This window comes from Lepus europaeus, chromosome 2, assembly GCF_033115175.1.
Source record: "Lepus europaeus isolate LE1 chromosome 2, mLepTim1.pri, whole genome shotgun sequence".
In the NCBI taxonomy this organism is placed as follows: domain Eukaryota; kingdom Metazoa; phylum Chordata; class Mammalia; order Lagomorpha; family Leporidae; genus Lepus; species Lepus europaeus.
Window position 1 is genome coordinate 135,231,580 of NC_084828.1, and position 20,766 is coordinate 135,252,345.

At 36.7% G+C, this 20,766-nt stretch overlaps 2 protein-coding genes across 2 annotated transcripts in view; both read left to right on the forward strand.

Annotated features, from left to right (window-relative positions):
- The window catches only part of LOC133749500 (phospholipid scramblase 2-like), a 74,562-nt gene extending 61,036 nt beyond the window's left edge, over positions 1 to 13,526 (forward strand). The window contains exons 8-10 of the mRNA XM_062178674.1: positions 1,372 to 1,533; positions 11,460 to 11,621; positions 13,438 to 13,526. Of these exons, the coding sequence (XP_062034658.1) occupies positions 1,372 to 1,533; positions 11,460 to 11,621; positions 13,438 to 13,491 (378 nt within the window). The 3' untranslated portion in view covers positions 13,492 to 13,526. The remainder of the gene's footprint in view (positions 1 to 1,371; positions 1,534 to 11,459; positions 11,622 to 13,437) is intronic.
- LOC133775298 (uncharacterized) overlaps positions 1 to 20,766 on the forward strand; it is a 993,905-nt gene that overhangs the window by 152,954 nt on the left and 820,185 nt on the right. The gene's annotated exons all lie outside the window — the stretch shown is intronic.

The window sequence follows — 20,766 nt, forward strand, 5'->3', positions numbered from 1 at the left end:
AAAACTAGGTGAATAACAGTGAATGGTTAGTCCTATATCCTTGAGTGATCTGCTTTGTGTGACTGACATGAGTCCCTGACATTCATAGAAACACAGGGCACTTAGGGCAAATCCTTTATCATAAATTACTCTGAGAGGCAGAATGCAAGCCAGTTGAGTTGCACCAATGAGACTACCCAAGAATACATTTCTAAGAGCACACAGATGGAAAAATTAGGTGAAAAACATTCGTCTCACAATTTTTTTCTCACAATTCTGGACAACCTAGTAAATGAGAAAGAGGAGACATTTCCAAAAAACAAACAAACAAACAAACACCTCATCTCCTATGTTTCCCACTTCTCCTTTATTTAAGCAACATTTTGTATATTTGTGTCCTTGGCAATAGTGATACCCTTTATGGGAGTATCTTCAGCTCTGTAAGGACCAGCTGCTTGTTTCATATTCCTTGACAGCCTACTCATACAGAATGAGGATTTCAGGAGAAACAGGCACAGAGATTTTATAGGAATATTGGCCTTGCTTGCATCTCACTGGCCCAAGACCAGCTCTCCCTGGGTAACTGTTCTTCCTCATGGGTTCTGTGGGAGCACGGCACAGAGAGAGGTACAGGCAGTTGGTTATTTGCTGTCCAATACTATACTCACTTTGAGAGAATAATTGAATTTATTAATAATGTATTTCTTTATTTTCCATAAAAGTTGTTAGGCATAATTTTAGATCCATGAGAATATCTGAGGAAAAACAATTTGATGGCAAACGCTCTACAGTCTGATGAGCACATTAACACCCATTGTACGTTTTGATCTTTCAAAATGGTCCTAGGAAACCTTCATTTTCAGATGAAGTTAAGGCAGTATCATGGCTGCCTACCTAATGAATAAGAGAGCCAAGATTCTAATCCTCATTTTATTTTCATTGTAGCATCATTGACACTCATATTTGAAACCTGTAATAGTGATCAAGGCTCTGCCCATATTTATACCTCATATAATTGTTAAAGGAGTTTAGAAGGCAGTTCCTTAATGATTTAGGCATTTTTGTTAGGTACAGAAATATATATATTATATATTATATAATGTACAAAAATATACAAGGACAGTAGATCAATGCTTAAAGGCAGTGAAGATGATTAGAACCTGTCCAAGTTTCTGCTCATCTGTTCAAACCGTAGCTGAGGAGTTTGACGCAAATTAATTTACCTCTGTTCCTTAGTCATGTCCTATTTTAGAAATAGGGGAGGTAATACTATCAATTTAGTAAGGATGTTTTGTGACTTAGAACAATGGCATTTATTAAGTGCTTAATAAATCAGAGCTATTATTAGACATAATAATGATAATGATAATGACATGTATTTATGTTTTGTAGCTAAAAGTCCAAGCTCCGCCTGGTGTACCAATAGGTTATGTTATGCAGATCTGGCACCCCCGTCTTCCAATGTTTATAATTCAAAATGCAAAGAGAAAGAATGTGCTAAACATTACTGGCCCGTGTAATACATGGAACTGTTGTAAAGCAGTCGATTTTGAGGTAACAGATGTGATAAGGTTTATGGGAATTGCTTTCCAAATAAAAGTAGAATGAAACTTTGCAAGATATTTACATACATTAAGCAAGTATTTATGTTTGGATATCTCGGGAGGGAAATAATGTGGTAAGACATTTACCATAGGTTAGAGAGGTAATTATTACTCAGATTCAAGTTTAGTGTTGATTTACTAAATGAGAAAAAGAGGGGCAGAGTCATGTTAAACAAAACCAACAGAATATCTAACACTTAAATATGGAGTTCTAAATGATGACACTGTATGCTATCTATTTTAGATAGAACACTAACTCAGTCATCTAAGTCTGATTCCCAAGGCATGTGCATCTATCCATAAGCTGAAATGCAGGCTGAAGATTCCCTAGGCTGTGTTTAGGACATCTGTCATCTTGGAGTTCCTAGAAAAAGCTCAAATGTGAAAAGACAGTTTTAAGACAGTTGGTAAAAGCATGATATGTACTGCCCAATGATGCTTCTTTGCGGCCCCTCTTTTATTCTTGTATTAAACTGGATCACTGGAAATCACAGTATGTCTGTATATTTATTTCCTGGAGGAATTTCATTACAACAGTTCTCCAACAAATGGCCTGGCTTCATAATACTCTTTCTCTAGTTGCAAAAGTTTAAATATCAGAAGATTGTGTAACTTAATCTTGATTTCCTGATTCTCTTGAATAACTTGGATACGCTTGACCACATTCCCACAGAAGAAGCAAAAATCTCCCAGAGATGAGTATGGCTTCTCCCACATGATAAGAGCTGTGGACTCTGACAGTATCCCCCATCTTCCTAAGGTTTTCCTCTCTTCAGCTTCATTCTGCTACTGCCTACCTTGTCTACTCGTATGATTTTCAATTCCTCTGTCAATATCTGGTTAGATAAAATTGAATTCTTTCCCTTTTAGACTTCATCGTCTAACGACAGAGATGAACAAACATTTAGGGACACATGTGGATGTATGAGCATATAGTATAAGTGGATAAAGACTTTTTAATGGGGTATACATAATAACAGTTCTCCCTGAATGAGATGGCATGCCTAGGAAGAATCCAAACAAGTGAAAAGTTATTTCTCCTTCAAGCTACTATAGCAACAGGAATTTAGCTGGGGCCAGAGTCGTGGCACAGTAGGTTATACCTTCACTTGCAACTCCAGAGCTACAGTTCGAGTTCCAGGTGCTCTGTTTCCTATCAGCTTCCTAGAAAAGCAACTGAATATGGCCCAAGTACTTAGACACTGCCACCTGTGTGGTAAACCAGAAGGAAAGTTATGGCTATCATCTTGGGCCTGGCCCAGATCTGGCTGTTACTGCCACTTGAGGAGTAAACCCATGGATATGTGAGATAATCTCTCTCTTTCTCTCTCTCTCTGGTACTCTGCCTTTTAAACAAACAAATATATAAATCTTTTTGAAAAGGAAATTTAGCTGACATATGATTTATTTTGGGGAAATGTGAGTAAACAGAAACTATTGTGAAAATTAAATGATATTGTGAAACTCTCTTGCTTGATCCTAAAATCTTTTTTTAAAAGATTTATTTATTTATTTGCAAGGTAGAGTTACAGAGAGATAGAGAGACAGAGAGAAAGATGTTCCTTCTTCAGGTTCACTCTCCAAATGGCTGCAATGGCTGGAGCTGGGACTGTCTGAAGCCAGCAGCCAGGAGCTTCTTCTGGGTCTCTCACGTGGGTGCAAGGACCCAAGCACTTGGGCCATCTTCTACTGCTTTCCCAGGCCACAGCAGAGAGCTGGATTGGAAGAGGAGCAGCCGGGTCTCCAATCAGCGCCCATATGGGAAGCCTTCACTACAGGCAGCAGCTTTACCAGCTATACCATGGCACCGGCCTTGATCCTAAAATCTTCACATGTCAGGATAGGCTTCTGGATTTAGCTGTAAGATGCCACATTGGACATCTGAATCCCATTTGGGAGTTCCTGAGTTTGAATTCCAGCTGCCCTTCCAATTATAGCTTCCAGCTAATGTATACTCTGCAAAGCAGCATGTGATGGCTGTTACATGGCTTCCTGCCACCGATGTAAGTGATCTAGCCTGACTCCCAGGTTCCTGGTTTTGGCCTGGCCCAGCTCTGGCTATTGCAGGCATTTGGGGAATGAGCAAGTGGATAGAATATATCTCTGTCTGTCTCTGCGTTTAAAGAAAAAAATGAAAAATAAATATTTTTAAAATTAGATTTCATCTAGCAATCTTTGTCAAAAAATGTCTCAAAGCCTCCCATTTAGTAATAAGTTTACATCCCTCCTTTGAATTTAGAAAGATGATATATATGTATAATCTTTTTTAAAAATTTCTTTTAATAATTTTTTTTTTGAGAGGTAGAGTTACAGACAGTGAGAGGGAGAGAGAGAAAGAGAAAGATCTTCTTTCTGCTGGTTCACTTCCCAAATAGCTGTAACCACTGAAGCTGTGCTGACCTGAAGCCAAGAGCCAGGAACTTCTTCCCAGTCTCCCATGCGAGTGGAGCCCAAGGACTTGGGCCATCTTCTACTACTTTCCCAGGCCACAGCAGAGAGCCGGACTGGAAGAGGAGCAGCTGGGACTTGAACCGGTGTGCATTTGGGATGCCAACACTGCAGGCAGAGGATTAATCTCCTGTGCTACAGCACTGGCTCCTACTTATAGTCTTTGAAAGAATTAATAAAGATCCATTTGAATCATTTTCTATAGGGATAATAGTGGAAAGTTGGAATTATCAGCACAAGGGTCCACTGTGGTACATGGACTCCATCAGGATGTCAGTAGGCATGGAAACCTGGGGAGAAATAGATAAAAGAATAAACTACTGCAAGGGCAGGAATTATTGTAAAGGAAAGAATAATTTAAGGAGCATTCTGTAAGTACACTGAGTGGGACTGATTCATGGAGTTGATGTCAACTGAGTATGAAAGAAAATTTGGATGATTCTGATATCTTCTCATTCTAATGTCAGATGTTTAAGAAGCAGAATGAATAATAATACCAATGGCCAAAAGTATGAATCATATAGGAGAAACAGTTGATTTGTAGGAAGATAGTGGTTTGTATTTGGTCATGTTGGACTTTAGTTACATAAAGTTTAGAGAGATTTCATCATACAGATGGTAGTTGAAGCTGTAAGAAAATTGTTCCACAATAAGTTGAAGAAAACTAAGTAGGTTCTCTATTCCATGTCCTTCATAAAGGAGCCTTTCCCTTTCCAGGTCCTTTGCTAGGGGGAAAATATACCCACATAAAACTGATATCCCATGTTGGTCCCCTCTATGAGTTTTATGTCTGAATCTATATGACTGTTATGATTCAGGAATCTCAAGACATTGTAACTGATCTTGAATGATGATACAGATGATACAGATAGCAAAATTTATTGCAAAAGCACACTATGAAGCTATTGATCACCATGAATACATATTACTGCTACACAAAAAGCCTATCTTCACAAAAATGAAATGAAAAACTGCATAACACCTTAGGAAATAATCTACCAACAATGAGTCAATATTCAAACCAAATTGCAATCTACAATAAATCATAAAAAGCTAAATAAATATGAAATATACAAAAGAATGACAAATCCTATAGGGAAAGAATGAAACTAAATAAAGATGGCAAGATTTGAAGACAAGCCAATAAAACCTCTTAAATGAGGAATAGTCATCAATAAAAAATTTCATTTAATTGGGAAAGTTGAACTCCAAATTAGATAAAGATGAGGGGAAAATTAATATACTGGATGATCACTGTTAAGAAAACACAGAGAAGGAAAAAGAACATAAATTTGTAGGAAAAACATAGGTAGGAATATAGAAGCTAGAATAAGATATGCCTGCATATGTAAAAGGTGAGTTACAAGAAAAATGAAAACAGAGAATATGCTTAAATAATATTCAAACAGATAAAGGGCTAAGACTTCAAGCCATGAATACTCAAATTCAGGAAATGCAAAAAGTTCTAGGTAATAAAATTAAATTACACCCAGATTCAGCAAGAACATTTGCAAGCTTCAATCAAAAAAAGGAAATCTAGAGGCTGATGTTTGGAAGGGGTTATCTTTAAAATTCTCTCATTTTTTATGAAGCTTACTAGTTACTTGTATTTTCTCTTCTTTGCATTGTATATTAATATCCATTGTGTTTTAAACTATTGGATTATCTTTTCTTGTCAAAATGCAAAAGTAATTTGATTGTGGGAGATATTTACCTTGCATCTATCCTCAGATTTACAATATTTTTCCTAAATAAATGTTCACCTTTGCTTATGGACACACACATAATAGCATGTTTATTTTATGTGTGTATGTATTTGCCAGACATAAATTTTCAATCTCATGTAGTCAAGCATATCTACTTTAACAGTTTGTTTCTCTTAGTTACAAAGACCCTTCCATTTTATCTACTCTTTTTATATTTATATTTAAATGTTTAATTCATCTGGAGCTTTATTAGTATAAGATAGGCACATAGTTTATTTTCTTTTAGATAGCAAGGCAATTGACATCTCTATTTATTTAAATAAATCGTTCTAGCTAAATTGAAATACCTTCCTTACCATATGGTGATACCAACAGTCACAGGATGTGTCTCAAGATTTTCTCCTCTGTTTCATTGATTTAAATACACTTTATAGAAATGACTTACAGTCCAGTGCCGCGGCTCACTAGGCTAATCCTTCGCCTGCAGCACTGGTACCCCGGGTTCTAGTCCAGATAAGGGTGCCGGATTCTGTCCCAGTTGCTCCTCTTCCAGTCCAGCTTTCTGCTGTGCCCCAGGAAGGCAGTGGAGGATGGCCCAAGTGCTTGGGTCCCTGCACCAGTGTGGGAGACCAAGAGGAAGCACCTGGCTTCGGATCGGCGCAGCGCGCCGGCTATAGCAGCCATCTGGGGAGTGAACCAACAGAAAGAAGACCTTTTTCTCTATCTGTCTGTCTGTCTGTCTCTCTCTCTCTCTCACTGTCTAACTCTGCCTGTCAAAAAAAATGACTTATTATTATGCTATAATGATTAAATGATATATATTTTGTCTATATCGTATTTTCTTGGTATTATAAAATGTTTTAAATGAGATCATGGTAGCTACCCAATGTTTATATATCAAATAGTTCACTTTTCTCCTAGCATCCTTCAACAGAAAAGCTGAATTATAATGGAAATAGTGGAAATATTACCAAGTTAACATTTTAGTTGAAATAGTGTCAAATGTTTCATAATTTAAAGTTTTTGCCATAGTGTTTCATAACACTTGTCTATTCCTATTTTCTTTATTTGTTTTAACATTATTTGAAACGCGGAGAGAGAGAAGTATCTTCCCAAAAGCCTTTAACAGCCAGGGCTGAGCCAACTGAAGTCAGGAGCCCAGAACTCACTGCTATCTCCTACGTGGATGGCAAGTACTTAAATCATCACATGTTTTCTCCCAGGATGCACATTACCAGGAAGCTGGACTGGAAGTTACATAGCTGGGATTGAACCAAGTACTCAGATGTGGACTGCAGGGCATCCCAAGCAGCTACTAACCACTGTAACAAATACCCACCCTTATGTATTCCAATTCTACCTTGAAAATAAGTCAACAAACTTTTTTTCATAAGTGCCAAATAAAAAGTATTTGATTTTCTGTGGCCATATGGTCATTTTTTTTCCAATTACTCAGTTCTTTCACCAAAGCATGAGTGTAGTAATAGACACTGTATAAATGAATGGGTATAGTTTATGTCCTCATAGGACTTTATGTACAAAAATAAGGTGAAGACTAGACTGGGTCCACTGACTATTGATCAGTGTCCTGGTCTTAGATATTTGCTGGGATTTGGGTAAACTCTGAGGCCAGAAAATCTGGATGTTAAACATACCCCTAGGTATGTTTATGATATTTGGCTCAATTACTTAACCTCTCTTTGCTTCAATTTTTTTTCATATAAAATACGGTATAATCATAGAACATATCTTGCATGATTGTTACAGATTAAATTTCCTAAGAATTATAAAGCCTTATAAACAATGAATATACTAAATGTTATATAAATTCAGAAACTGTAACTTAAAATAAATCTCTTTGCTACTACTACTAGGTTCATTTTTGTTATATAAATTTTGCAGTATTTTGTTGTACTATATTCTTTTGGCACTGTTTGATTGCAAGTACTCTACCTGAACTTTTTACATTATAGTTCATTGTAAATAAGTCTTTAATTTTCATTTTAGAATATATTTACCAATTATTGGTATTAGGTTTACAGACTTGTAAAGTTAGTACTAATATAATTCCTTTTATACTCACAGTTTTGACACCAAATTTGACTATTTCTTTTTCATACCAGCAAATTCTCCAACTCTCCAGATACCAACTGAGTGTCCTCCAACTCAGTTCAATTCTGACACTCTGAAGTTAACACAAATCTCATAGATTAAGGTCTCAGTCCCACTTGAGTGTCTTCTACTTAAGAAACCACCAATCACATATACAGTACTTCTAGCCAGTCAGCTATAAATCAGGGTTCCCACAACCTCCTTCACGTTTTCAAAATTGGCTCATTTTAAAATTCAGGAACATATTCCTTCTGTTTGCCAGTGTGTTATAAAGGATACAGCTGAACAGAAGAGATAGTGTGAGTTCTAGAAGCATTTTGAACAGAGGAGCTTCAGTCTCCAAAGATTTGGGACCAGCCACCCTCATGGCACATGGATGTGTTCACCAACATGAAAAGTCCTACAATTTATCACTGAGAGTTTTGGAGAGGTTTCATTATATAAGCATAATTAAGTAAACCATTAGTCATTGGTAATTAACTCAATCCCCAACCCTTCTCTCATTCTTGGAGGTTAGAGACGAGACTGAAATACCCAACTCTCTAACTTTACTTTGTTTTTCTATTATACAGGCCCCATACTGAGGCCGCAAGGAAGCCCCAACCACCTATCATTTCATTTGCATTTGAGAGACTTATCCCTCAGGAGATGCCAAGGATGTTGAAGCTGTGTGCTGAGAATCTGTGCCAGGATCTGTGTGTTAGGAATCTTGGTCAAAGAGTCAATCTTATAACACTAAGGAAGTTAGAGAGATATCACGCAAAGTCCTGTGTCAGGAAGCAAGACCAGAACCAAAAGCTATATTATTTATTATATCACAAATAGCAACTGATTATTTCCAGAGATTAAAATAATTTTACTACTACAGGGATTTTTCAGTTTTAAAATGTTACCCAAAATGTGGCTTAAAGCTATCTAGACTTTATAACTTTTCAGATGTAGGTCTTTATTTATATTTCTGATCCTCCAAAAGTATGCCTTTTCTTCTTGTATAAATTTTGGTGAATTTTAAAATATCTTGCTGATAGAAATCAAAATGGGGAAATATTAGCATCTATTAAATCTAGAGGCGTGTTTATGGTAGCTGATAAATTATATTCTGTGTTTTTAATTTTTTAATATTTGAAAATTTAAATAAATTTTAAATGTAATTTTCATTCTTAATTTCATATGCTCAGATGATATCCCTGAGCACAAAAACACTCTGATGTACAAAATAACATTTTGCTTAGTCTGCTATGCCTCAGTAGTGTTGCATCACACTTAATCCCTAAAATTCAGTGACTTGAATCAGCAAACATTTGTTCTCATGTGTAAGGGTTTGCATGTGTGTTGGCGGTTATACCTAAGGTCCAGATAGCTGGCTCTAGTTTAGGGCTACAGATAGGCTCACTCTGGATTTGTAGCAGTAGAGGCTATGTGGATCACATTTCCTAGTGTCTATTCATCCAAGAGCAAGAATCAGACCAAACCACTTTCCCTATATTGCATCTGTTAACATTCCATTGCTCAAGCAAGTCACAAGACAATGTCTAATTATCCAGGCACAAGGAAATTCTTCAGGCACAGTAGGAAGAAGTGGTGTATGAATAATTGATGAACAGTAAACCAAGTTATAATTTCACCTCAGATATTTATTTCATATTTTTTACAGGCAGAGTTAGAGAGAGAGAGAGACAGAGAGACAGAGAGAAAGGTCTTCCTTCCGTTGGTTCACCCCCCAAATGGCCGCTACAGCCAGTGCGCTGAAGCCGACGCACTGTGCCGATCCGAAGCCAGGAGCCAGGTGTTTCCTCCTGGTCTCCCATGCGGGTGCAGGGTCCAAGCACTTGGGCCATCCTCCACTGCCTTCCCAGGCCACAGCAGAGAGCTCGCCTGGAAGAGGGGCAACCGGGACAGAATCCTGCGCCCCAACCTCCGCAGGTGGAGGATTAGCCTAGTGAGCCGTGGTGCTGACCTATTTCATATTTTTAAAGAATCCATCCACCAGCATCCAAATAAAAGTACTCAGCTATTTTTAGTTTTCCCATATTTACTTCACAGTTCCTAGCAAGAGCCTCTAAGATGTTGCCAGCACAAGCAGTACCTTGCACAAATTTGAAAAGGACACTGTGCCCTGGTTGTAACTCTATGTGAACATAAGTTTGGTGAATGTCAACCACATTCAACCCCTACCTGCCTACTCAGATAGGTGTTTTGTTTTGTTTTGTTAAAGGTTTCTGTATTTATTTGAAAAGCAGAGTTACAGAGAGAGAGGTCTTCCATCCACTGGTTCACTTCCCCAGTGGTCACTATGGCCAGGGCTGCACCAGGCCAAAGTTTGGAGCCAGGAATTTCATCTGGATCTCTCATGTGGGCAGCAGAGTCCCAAACACTTATTCCCTCTTCTGCTGCTTTCCCAGGAACATTAGTAGGGAGCTGGATTTTAAGCAGAGCAGCCAAGACACGCAGTGATTTCCATATGTGATGCTGGCATTGCAGCCACAAAACCGATCCTTGGGCTAGTAGTTTTTGTCTGGCTCCATTCGGTTCAATTCTGTGTGATGATGCTTCAGCTTTTGTCAGGCAGAATTTTTACAGTTTTTTTTTTTAACAAAAATAGAAAATCCTTGCATTAGAGCTTGCTGTCTATATAGAGACCCTTCCTTTGTTGTTCATACTTCATCTGTCATTCAGTCATACCCTAAAACTTGGCCTGGGGGCATCCCACCAAGTTACTTAATCAGTACATTCCCTCACTCAAAACTGTCAGTCTTCTTTTCCATGCTCGTAGTATTTCATCTTTCCTTACTGTGAGTACTAATGAGTCTCCCACCATATTTAAACTTTCTATTAAAGCAGAAATCACATGAGGGCTCTGTTCATGATCTTCTTGAGAGTTCCTAGAAATTTCATCAAATAAACATTTCATATTGGTTTCCTCTTTCACTTAAATTTTGTTTTGGACCAAGGCATATGATTTACTGCTGTGTTTAGGAAAATATATATTTCAGCAGAACTGCTTTCATGTAAGTTCTCTGAACAGGGGCAATTTTTTTTCTTCCATAAATAAATAGATACACAGCCTACATTCATTAAATGAGAATTATAATATTCATAGTTACACGTGGTACATAAATTTAGTTCAAATTTTCTTTAATTTTCTTCAACTTTGAAAGTAGCTTTATGGGGTTGGTGCAATACATTAATCCTCTGCTTGCAGCACTGGCATCCCATATGGGCATTGGTTTTAGTTTCAGCTGCTCCTCTTCCAATCCAGCTCTTTGCGGTGGCCTGGGAAAGTAGTAGCAGATGGCTCAAGTCCTTGGGCCCCTGCACCTGTGTGGGAGACTGGGAGAAGCTCGTGGCTCCTGACTTCAGATCTGTGCAGCTCTGGCCATTGCAACCAATCAGGGAGTGAACCAGCACGTGGAAGCAGCTCGAGCCATTGCGACCATTTGGGGAGTGAACAAGCAGATGGAAGACGTTGCTCACTGTCAATCTCTCTCTCTGCCTGTAACTCTATCTCTCAAATAAATAAATAAAACCTTTAAAAAAATTTAAAAAGTAGTTTTATTAGTTTTCTAGAATTCTTTAAGGCTATTTCTGTTTGTTTTGTTTTGTAATTTAGATTAAATCTGTTGATGAAGATAGTGTGGTTGGTAAGATTTCCAAGCAGTCATCTGGTTTTGTGAAAGAGTTTTTTATAAATGCCGGTAACATTGAGATCCAGTTCCCTAAAGATCTCAGCGGAACAATGAAAGCTGTGGTGCTTGGCGCTTGTTTCCTCATTGTAAGTCTATTATTACTGATCTTCATTATAGATACCTTCTCTAGAATCATCCTGAAATAATTCAATACATTGTACATTTTAATATTACCTTCTTAAACTTACAGGTTTTATACAAGGGTTCCCATTGAAACCTAGCTTGAAATTCTGTTAGATACTGACACTTTAGAATTCACAAATGACTAGTTTTGGTCCCAAGAGTCTATTCATTGTCACATGGCAAAAGTAGGAATTTATGTCAAGAGGAGGTCTTGGTTGGGGGGTGGAGAGAGCAAATTGAAAAATCAGTTAAGGGTCCAGCATTTCGGTGCAATGGGCTAAGCTGCTGCTTGCATTGCATATGAGTGCTGGTTGGAGTCCTGGCTGGCCCACTTTTTTTTTTTTTAAGATTTATTCATTTATTTAAAAGGTAGAGTTACAAAGAGGCAGAGGCAGAGAGAGAGAGGGAGAGAGAGGCCTGCCATCTGCTATTCCACCCCACAAGTGGCCACAATGGTCAGAGTTGAGCCAACCCGAAGCCAGGAACCAGGAACTTCCTCCAGATCTCCCACATGAGTGCAAGGGCTCAAGGACTTGGGCCATATTCCACCACTCCCCCAGGCCATAGCAGAGAGCTGCATCGGAAGCAGAGCAGCCAGGACCCAAACCGGTGCCCATATAGGATGCTGGCACTGCAGGTGGCAGCTCCACCTGCCCACCACAGTGCCAGCCCATGGTCCACTTCTGATCCAGCTTCCTGCTAATGTGCCTGGGAAAGTAGTGGAATATGGCCCAAGTACATGGATCCCTGACACCCATGTAGGAGACCCAGATGAAGCTCTTGGCTTCTGGGTTTGGCGTGGTCCAGCCCTGGCTATTGCAACCATTTGGGGAATGGAGCAACAGGTGGTACAGCTCTGTCTGTCTCTCTCTCCCTTTATCCTCTCTTTGTAATTCTGCCCCTCAAACAAATAAATACAATTTTTTAAAATATTAAAGTTGGTGTTCAGGAAAACATCTTCAACCTAGGCTGGATGAAATGGATGCAGATTTCATCTATGTCTTTATTAAAAGTCAAATTACCCAATTTAGGAGTACGTATTGCAGTAAACATATATATCCAATCAAGCATCTATCTCTACTAATTTATAGAAATACATGGAATAGATTAATCATTCTGAGCTTTTTAAAACCCAAGTACCAAACCATGCCCCAATTCAACAAGTCAGAAACTCAGAACCACAAGTTTGTACAGCTTTCCAGGTGATCCCAAAGTGTAGTCAAAGTTGAGCATTGTGGAAACAAAGCAGCAATTCTCAGTGTTATCTAAACATTAAAAATACCCGAGTGCCTTTTCAAACTCCTCAAATCTAGAGTGCACTCACAGCTACTGAGCCATAAAATCAGTACAGGTGGAACCAAACCATCAATCTGTTTAGAACTTTCAGGGGATTCCAATGTGCAATAAGGTTTAAAAAATTCGATGAGTATCTTAAACATTGATTTCATGATATAATCATGTAAGAGATATTTCAGCAAAAAGGACTCAATTCCTTCAATAAATAAGTGGCAAAGAAAATAAACTAAAGAGAGATATAAAATATACCAACATATTACAGTTTGTGTATCATGTTTAGATAGCAATTTGAACTTAACAGTGTAAAAAAGCATTTATGAGGCATTCAAGGAAGTTCAAACACTGGCTATGTTTACTCCTTCTGGTTAGGTATTTCTTATTTGACGATATGTCACTGTGTTTTATCAGATCCCTTAGTATTTCTGCATCTGAGAACTGATCTGTTTTGTTACTGAAAACTCATTACTGTATTTTTTTATCTAGGATTTCATGTTTTTTGAAGGTAGAGGCTACGTTCAGCAAATTGTATTTGCATAACTGGATTATTGTTAATCTCCACTAATAATTGAAGCCTGTATATTCACATTCATTTAAAAATGTGGTTTTCCTTATTAAAATCGCTTGCACCTGCATGAATTAAGCTGTGCTGCTATACCTCCAGGTATGTGATTTCATTTTTTAAAAGTATAGAGCTTATTTTCTGTATTAGTAGTTTATACTTATTTTTACACATTTTCTTTGATTATTCACTGTATATTTGGAAGAGAGGACATAAGAATGTTTATACTTAAACATAAAACTTCCTTTGAAAAACCTTTTTTAATTATAGTCTGATTTTCCATTTTATTGAACAATTTAGTCAATTAAATAATTCTAATATAAAATTATATTATTTCATTAAATCTAGTTATAATTTATTTTAGAAGCAAAAACAAATATACAAACATTGTATATTTTAAAACTTAAAATGTATGTACTTTCAGTTTATTTTAAAACTATTAAATATTCAAGATAAATATTGTCAAATAATAAATATAATTGTGTTTTTTTAATCTTTGGAAAATGACACTATATTTAACTTCTTATAAATAATAGTTTCATATTGAATGTATAATGAATTACCAATCTTTGATGATGGTCTTCAGTGAATAAAATTAAGTCTGTCCAAAATAAGGACACATATGAGTTACTTAGCTCGAAAATTGGGATTTTTAAAGCTTTTAGTTACCCATTAATTGATTAGCCCCTTTATTCTATCATTCTCAGAATATAGTAAGTATGAGGTTCTTCAGGAATTAATTGAATAGGACTTATGTATACCTTTCAAGAGTATACTTTATTAATGGTCTCGGGTTATTTTTATCAATAAACATACACCTAAAATAAAAATTTATGGAGATATTTTTGCGTATTTGATTTTTATATGGATAATCAAGTCAGGTGCTATATCAGAACTTGCATATTTACACTCCTCTCCCTTAAAATTTTCTTTAAAAACAGCAAAGGCATATGCTTATTTGTAGTAAAACTTATACCAGTGTTGGAAACCAGGATTTCTACCTGTCATAAACTTAAAGGAACATTAAAATCTGCTTTATAGGGAATATTGAATTGAGAAAAGAGTTGACCAACCAACAATTTGTTTCATACAAGGAAAAAGTGTGCCTAGAAAATAATAGCAGGGGAGATACTCTCATCTTCGGTAGAACTCCAGTGACAGCCTCTCTCTAAATGTTCGTGATAGCAAATCTCCACCAGTCCCAGTGCCTCCAAGTGGCGAATGATGAAAATGTTATTATGGAAGAGGAAGGAACTCTATGGAAAACAAAGTTTAGAACCTTTCCAACTGACTGAAGTCATCCTCCAGATGCCATATTTCAATTATGGGATGCAGTGTTATCTAAACATTAGTAAGTACTAAACATAGTACTTACCTCTAGTGTGTATTGGGAGTGGGCAGAAGGGCACGTGAAGAGGCACTTGCATGGCTGGATCCCAGTGGCATCAGTTATGCCTAATAGAAAAGTTGAGGGCTTTCCAAGTGTGATTTGCTCAATCCAACCCAGTTGAAGTTAGGAAAACTGATATCTCTGTGACAACTACATCTTGCTTTACCCATCATTTGCATACAATTCTGGATTTCTCGCTAAGAAAAGTAAAGCTAAAATTGATCTAAATACTACCTTCTTTCTTCAATTGTGCAAGTAATATTTGAGGAGAAACTGATATACTTTCTATGGAACCCACTTAAAGTTCAAATACTAAATAGATATGTTCTTATTAAGTATAATAGAAAAGTTATCAAACATGAAAAATCAGCAACTTAACTTTTCAAATCTTTTAATTTCAGAATAGTTTCACATTTACAATACAAAAATTTGAAGTAATACAAAAAGTTTAATTTTTTAAACACCAGGAACTGCCAAAAGGTGTCTTAATTTGTAATTTCAATGTGACTTGAGGGAATGATATGTATTTTTTCCTACAATAGCAAATAGAGATACAGGAACATTCTGATGTGTCAAATCTTAATAAAATTGAAAAACATGATGACTACATTGTGAAGTATGATGGATAAACTTAGAAGTTCTCTCAGAAGTCAGATAGACACCAAGTGTAAAAAGACCTGAGAAACTAATACATCAATTTAAATTTTTCAATTTAGGTATAAGTACTACAGAATCAGAAATCAGATGGAACCAAGAGATGAACAAACATTTTTATAGCAAGCTTTTATTTAATACATATAAATTTCATAAGTACAACTTTTGGATTATAGTGATTCTTCCCCCCATACCTGCCTTCCCATCCCCAGACCATCCCACCTCCTACTCCCTCTCCTATCCCATTCTTCACTGATTTGTTTTTAACTATATACAGAAGATCAATTCTATCCTAAGTAAATATTTCAGCAGTTTGCACCCACACAGACACACGAAATACTGTATAAAGACTAGTTTTACCATTAATTCTCATAGTACAACACATGAAGGGCAGAGGTCATACATGGGGAGCAAGTGCATAGTGACTCCTGTTGTTGATTTAACAATTGACGCTCTTATTTATGACATCAGTGATCACCCAAGGTTCTTGTCATGAACTGCCAAAGCTATAGAAGCCTCTTGAGTCCACAAACTTCTATATTATTTAGACAAGGCCATAATCAAAGTGAAAGTTCTTTCCTCCCTTTATATAAAGGTACCTCTTTCTTTGATGGCCCCTTCTTTCCACTGGGATCTCACTCCCAGAGATCTTTCATGTAGGTCATTTTGTGCCACAGTATCTTGGCTATCCATGCCTGAAATGCTCTCATGCGCTTTTTAGCCAGATCTTAATGTCTTATGGGCTGATTCTGAGGCCAGAGTGCTGTTAAGGGCATTTAACAAACATATTTTTAAACTTAATTTGTGACAAAACAAAAAACAACACTTAGCTGTTTGTAGATAACAAAGATAAAATGTAGCAGAATTGTCATTGTTACCCAGGTGAATTTTCTTGTCTATAAGCAAAATGGGCTGCATTCTCTAGATTTTGAGCTAAATAATGGTCAAATGGATGTTTGAATCTAGATATAGCCTCAAATTAATGAAAATGCTTCAAAAAAAGTTTGTTTGTATTGGCAACCAAGAGAAATTGCAACTTCTGGTTAAATGGATTTACCACAAACCAGAAAAAAATGAATGAAAATGACCTACTTATGATTACTTATTCACAAAAAATATTGCAGTATGGCAGGCATCATAGGCAATAGTACCATGGTTTCTGTTGTTTAACTTCATGGTATCCTCAAAATCTTGCTCATTTTTTCTTATCCCATCAAATGGATTCATTAAAACTCAGCACACTTTACTAGCAGCCATTTGAAAGGACTAAGGAATGTAGATCAAAATGGTAAATCCTATAGAGATACTTTCAGCCTTGCCCCCCAGGGTTCTTTACCCACCACTGAGTAGAGACATTGCCACTAACTTCCTCCTTCTGGAAGATGTGCCTCATTCAGATACAATGTCTTGGGCTCATTCTGCATAGGTGCTCTCTCTGCTCATCTTTCTCTCTTGAAGAGAACACAAAAAAGCCTCATTCTGCCCATTGTCTTCTTCCCATTGAGTCCCAGATCTGGACTTCTTGATTGTACTCTCCATTCAAGAGAATAAGGTCCTTTAAGAAATGGTTGATGCCAGAATTACGGCAAGAAACTATCAGATGAGTTTTTTGCAACTTATGGAACAAGGAAATACTCAAGGAATGATGTCAACATGTCAAAAGGATGAATAATGCTACTTAAAAATGCTCCCACCAGCAAAAGTAGAGATTGTTGCCTACTAAAATAGGACTAAAATAAGACACCAAACATCCATGCAAAGTAACTTCAGAAAGTTCACGTACAATATATATTAGTTAACAAGTATGCATGGATTTTCAATGTTTGCACTAAGGGAAATGAACCAGTGCCCAAATGGAATGCCAATAGTGCAGGTAGCTGCTTTACTTGCTATACTGCAATACAGGCCACAGTAGCTAAATTTAATAAGTGTTTTCAAATAATCTAACATAGTTTCCATAGAAATAGTATCTTTTTAGGTTAATATTTAATCAAATTCATAAATAATATTTTTTTAACTATTTAATTAATATAATAAATACATTTCATGAAGACATAAAATCAATCATAATAGGTGTAGAGCATAACTTGTGATAACAGATATACCCTAGGAATAAGAGAATCAATGGAGACTCTTTTAATGAACTATCACATGTATTCATGGACATCATTAGTAGATTTTATAGAGATTGGAGATGCCAGTCCAATGGTAAATAAAGATCAGGAAAGATAATTTATATCTTGACTTCCTTTGACAGCTATTTTCTCACAATGGAAATAATAGTTACCATCAAACCTGTATCTAGAACAACAAAACATTTTTATATGATTTTAAGGCTCACCTAAGAAATTTCCTGACCCAAAATTTGAAGATGAGAAGGAAGGAAGGAAGGAAGGAAGGAAGGAAAGGGGGAGGGAGGGAGGGAGGGAGGAAGGAAGTATAAAAGTTAGATGTGATAGATGTAATAGATAGCAGTTGAAGACTGAGTTGCTAATGTAATGATTAAGGTTAACTAAGTTCATAATGAAGGGGCCCTGATCCCAGAGGGCTAGTGGCTTTATGTGCAGAGACCCCAGAGAGCTTACCCATTCTCTGAGTATAAGCACAAAAGCCCAAATTAGGAGATAGCAAAAAGGCAACCAAATAATCTACAAATCAGGACGAGAGTGCTAACCATAAACTAACTATGCTGACACCTTTGACAGCTTCATTTCAGCCTTGCAGCCTCCAGATATGTGAGAAAATGAATTTCTGTGTTTAAATTCCTCCAATGTATGCTAATTTATTTTGGCATCCAGCACAAATAAATCAAAGGGTTAAAATCAAATTATTAGAAGAATTTCCTTCTTTCTAGAGGTACTAGGGGTGATATGTTTCTTGATTTTTCATCTTTTAGGGACCAGCTTGGTTGCTTCCTTTGTGTCTTCCCTCTACTTTCAAAACTGGTACATGTTTCTATTGTAATATTACCATCTCTGACTCTAATTCTCCTGCTTCCCTTTCCACATCTTCGTGGGATTACATGGGATCCACCTGGATAATCTAGGGCAATCTCTATTTAAAAATTATTTGATTAATTTTATCTGAAATAGTTTCATGTATATAATGATATTAAGGCTCTTTAATAGAAAAAGTGATGAAAAGCGGAAGTTTTGTTTTGAGACTGATGTTGGAGTATGTTTTGTGGATCAAGTGGATGACTATATTATGACTCATTGAGTAATCTTCATTTAATAGTTAATTTTGTTGTTCTATCTAATATGATGGGAGTGTAAATAAGCATTGTCTAGTATTGATAAAAATGGGGGACTCAATATTGTATAAAAGTAGGGAGGTTATCAATTTTACTTACAATTTAAAAGAGTTAACTTAGCTAAGTTAATAGTAAATCCATTATCCATAAGAATATAGCTATGGGTGGGGGAGTAGAACCAGGAAAGAAAGGAGGCAATGTTGAGAATGTTTATATTCCTGAGCCCATAACAAGGCAAGGGAGAGCCTGATCACACTAAGGTTAGGTCTTGGTTACAAATGAGACTGTGCAAGCCCCCTTATGTGGATCAAGAGAATAGAGATTCCACCACACAATGCTGACAACTAGAGTGAAAAATATTAGACTATTACAAATCCTATAAAGAATATATGGGTTTCTAATGCCTGCTTTATCTAAAGGGTAGTTCATTTGGTTTCTTTCTTCATTTGTGGTACTGTCCTGTTTTATTGTACAGGTTACAACCTGCTATTGTGACAAGTTTACCTCCATGATTCTATTTTATGGAATTTGACATATGAAGAATTAGGTGGACTGAAGTCAAGAGTCTTTAGAGGTGTAGATACACATGGAATTATTGGTGGTCCATTGAAGAGTTTTGTTCCATGGTAAAGAGGGAGAAAATATTTGAGATATATAAAGTACCTCGACCTCAGGCTCACTACAATATAAGTGTCTCAGAACTCCTGTTTTCCCTGTTGACTCAAGTCAGAATTAGCATAGCTAGAGGAGAGCATTGAACTTAGTAGCTAGAAAGCTGATTCTTTAGACACCTATGTCTTATGTAGGGATGCTCAGCTCCACTTCCAATTCCAGATTCCTGCTAATGAGAACCCAGAGAGGCAGCAGACAATGGCTCACGTAATTAGATCTCTGCCACTTACACTGAGGATCTGGATTGAGAGCCCTGCTCTTGTCCTCAGCCCAAGTTCATCCTCAGATATTACAGACATTTGGAGAGTGAAACAGCAGATAAGAAATGTGTGTGTCTTTTCATCTGTTTCTCTCTCAAATAAATAAATAATTTTAAAAACTTTTTAGAAAGACAATTAGCATATGGTAAATCATGCAGTGTATCATTGTTTTAGTTTTCTGTACTGTATGTTGTTAACCTATTTCATCATATGGGAAACCTCAGAACATATGGGGATGGTGGATGTTTATTTCCTGGTAACTGTGGAAAGAGCTGTCATAAAGTCAGTATGACTTTTTGTAGTTATCGATAATTTCAGACACCTGTGTGTTGAAGGAGTGGAGAACAGGGAGTTTCAATTCACAAAAACAGTTAAAAGAATACTCAGCGAGATCTGCTTCAGCTATATTCATTAGCCCTCTTTCTGATCTATGATTCAAAATAGAAAATATATAACTTGGTGACATGAATTCTCAAGCAACTCCTGATGAATCCTGTTTGTTTTTTTGTTCATTTTTTACTCCTGCCAGATCACACTCTGGCTTCTAAGAAGAACAGGATATTCTCATACAGAAATTTCTAGATGTGCTCAACTGTTAAACATGTTGCCAACAGAAGAATAAAGAAATCTCCCATCTTTGAGAGATCTGTTTTAAAACTAAGCCTTTCAAACAGGGCTCATGACACAACGTCCTGCTGGTGCTAAGTAAGTAATAAAAATGAGAGTTTCTGCAGATATTAAGATCTCTGGGAATGAGAGTAAGTAGACTGAGAATACAGTCCAACTTTGGTCTCTCGAGTAAAGACAAACAAGCAAACTATTTTGCTCACCAAAACCTGATTTATAGGCTCGTCTGATTAGGCATTAAGGTCTCAATTTGCACCACATTACCAATGACTTTTTCATACCCACGAAGTATTCTTCGTGAGCAAGCTGTCTATGAAAAAAAGTAATCAATATATTTTTATGAGCAATAGTAATTCCTCATAATTAAAAGTCGGGACTATGGAAGTGTTAGGTTAGA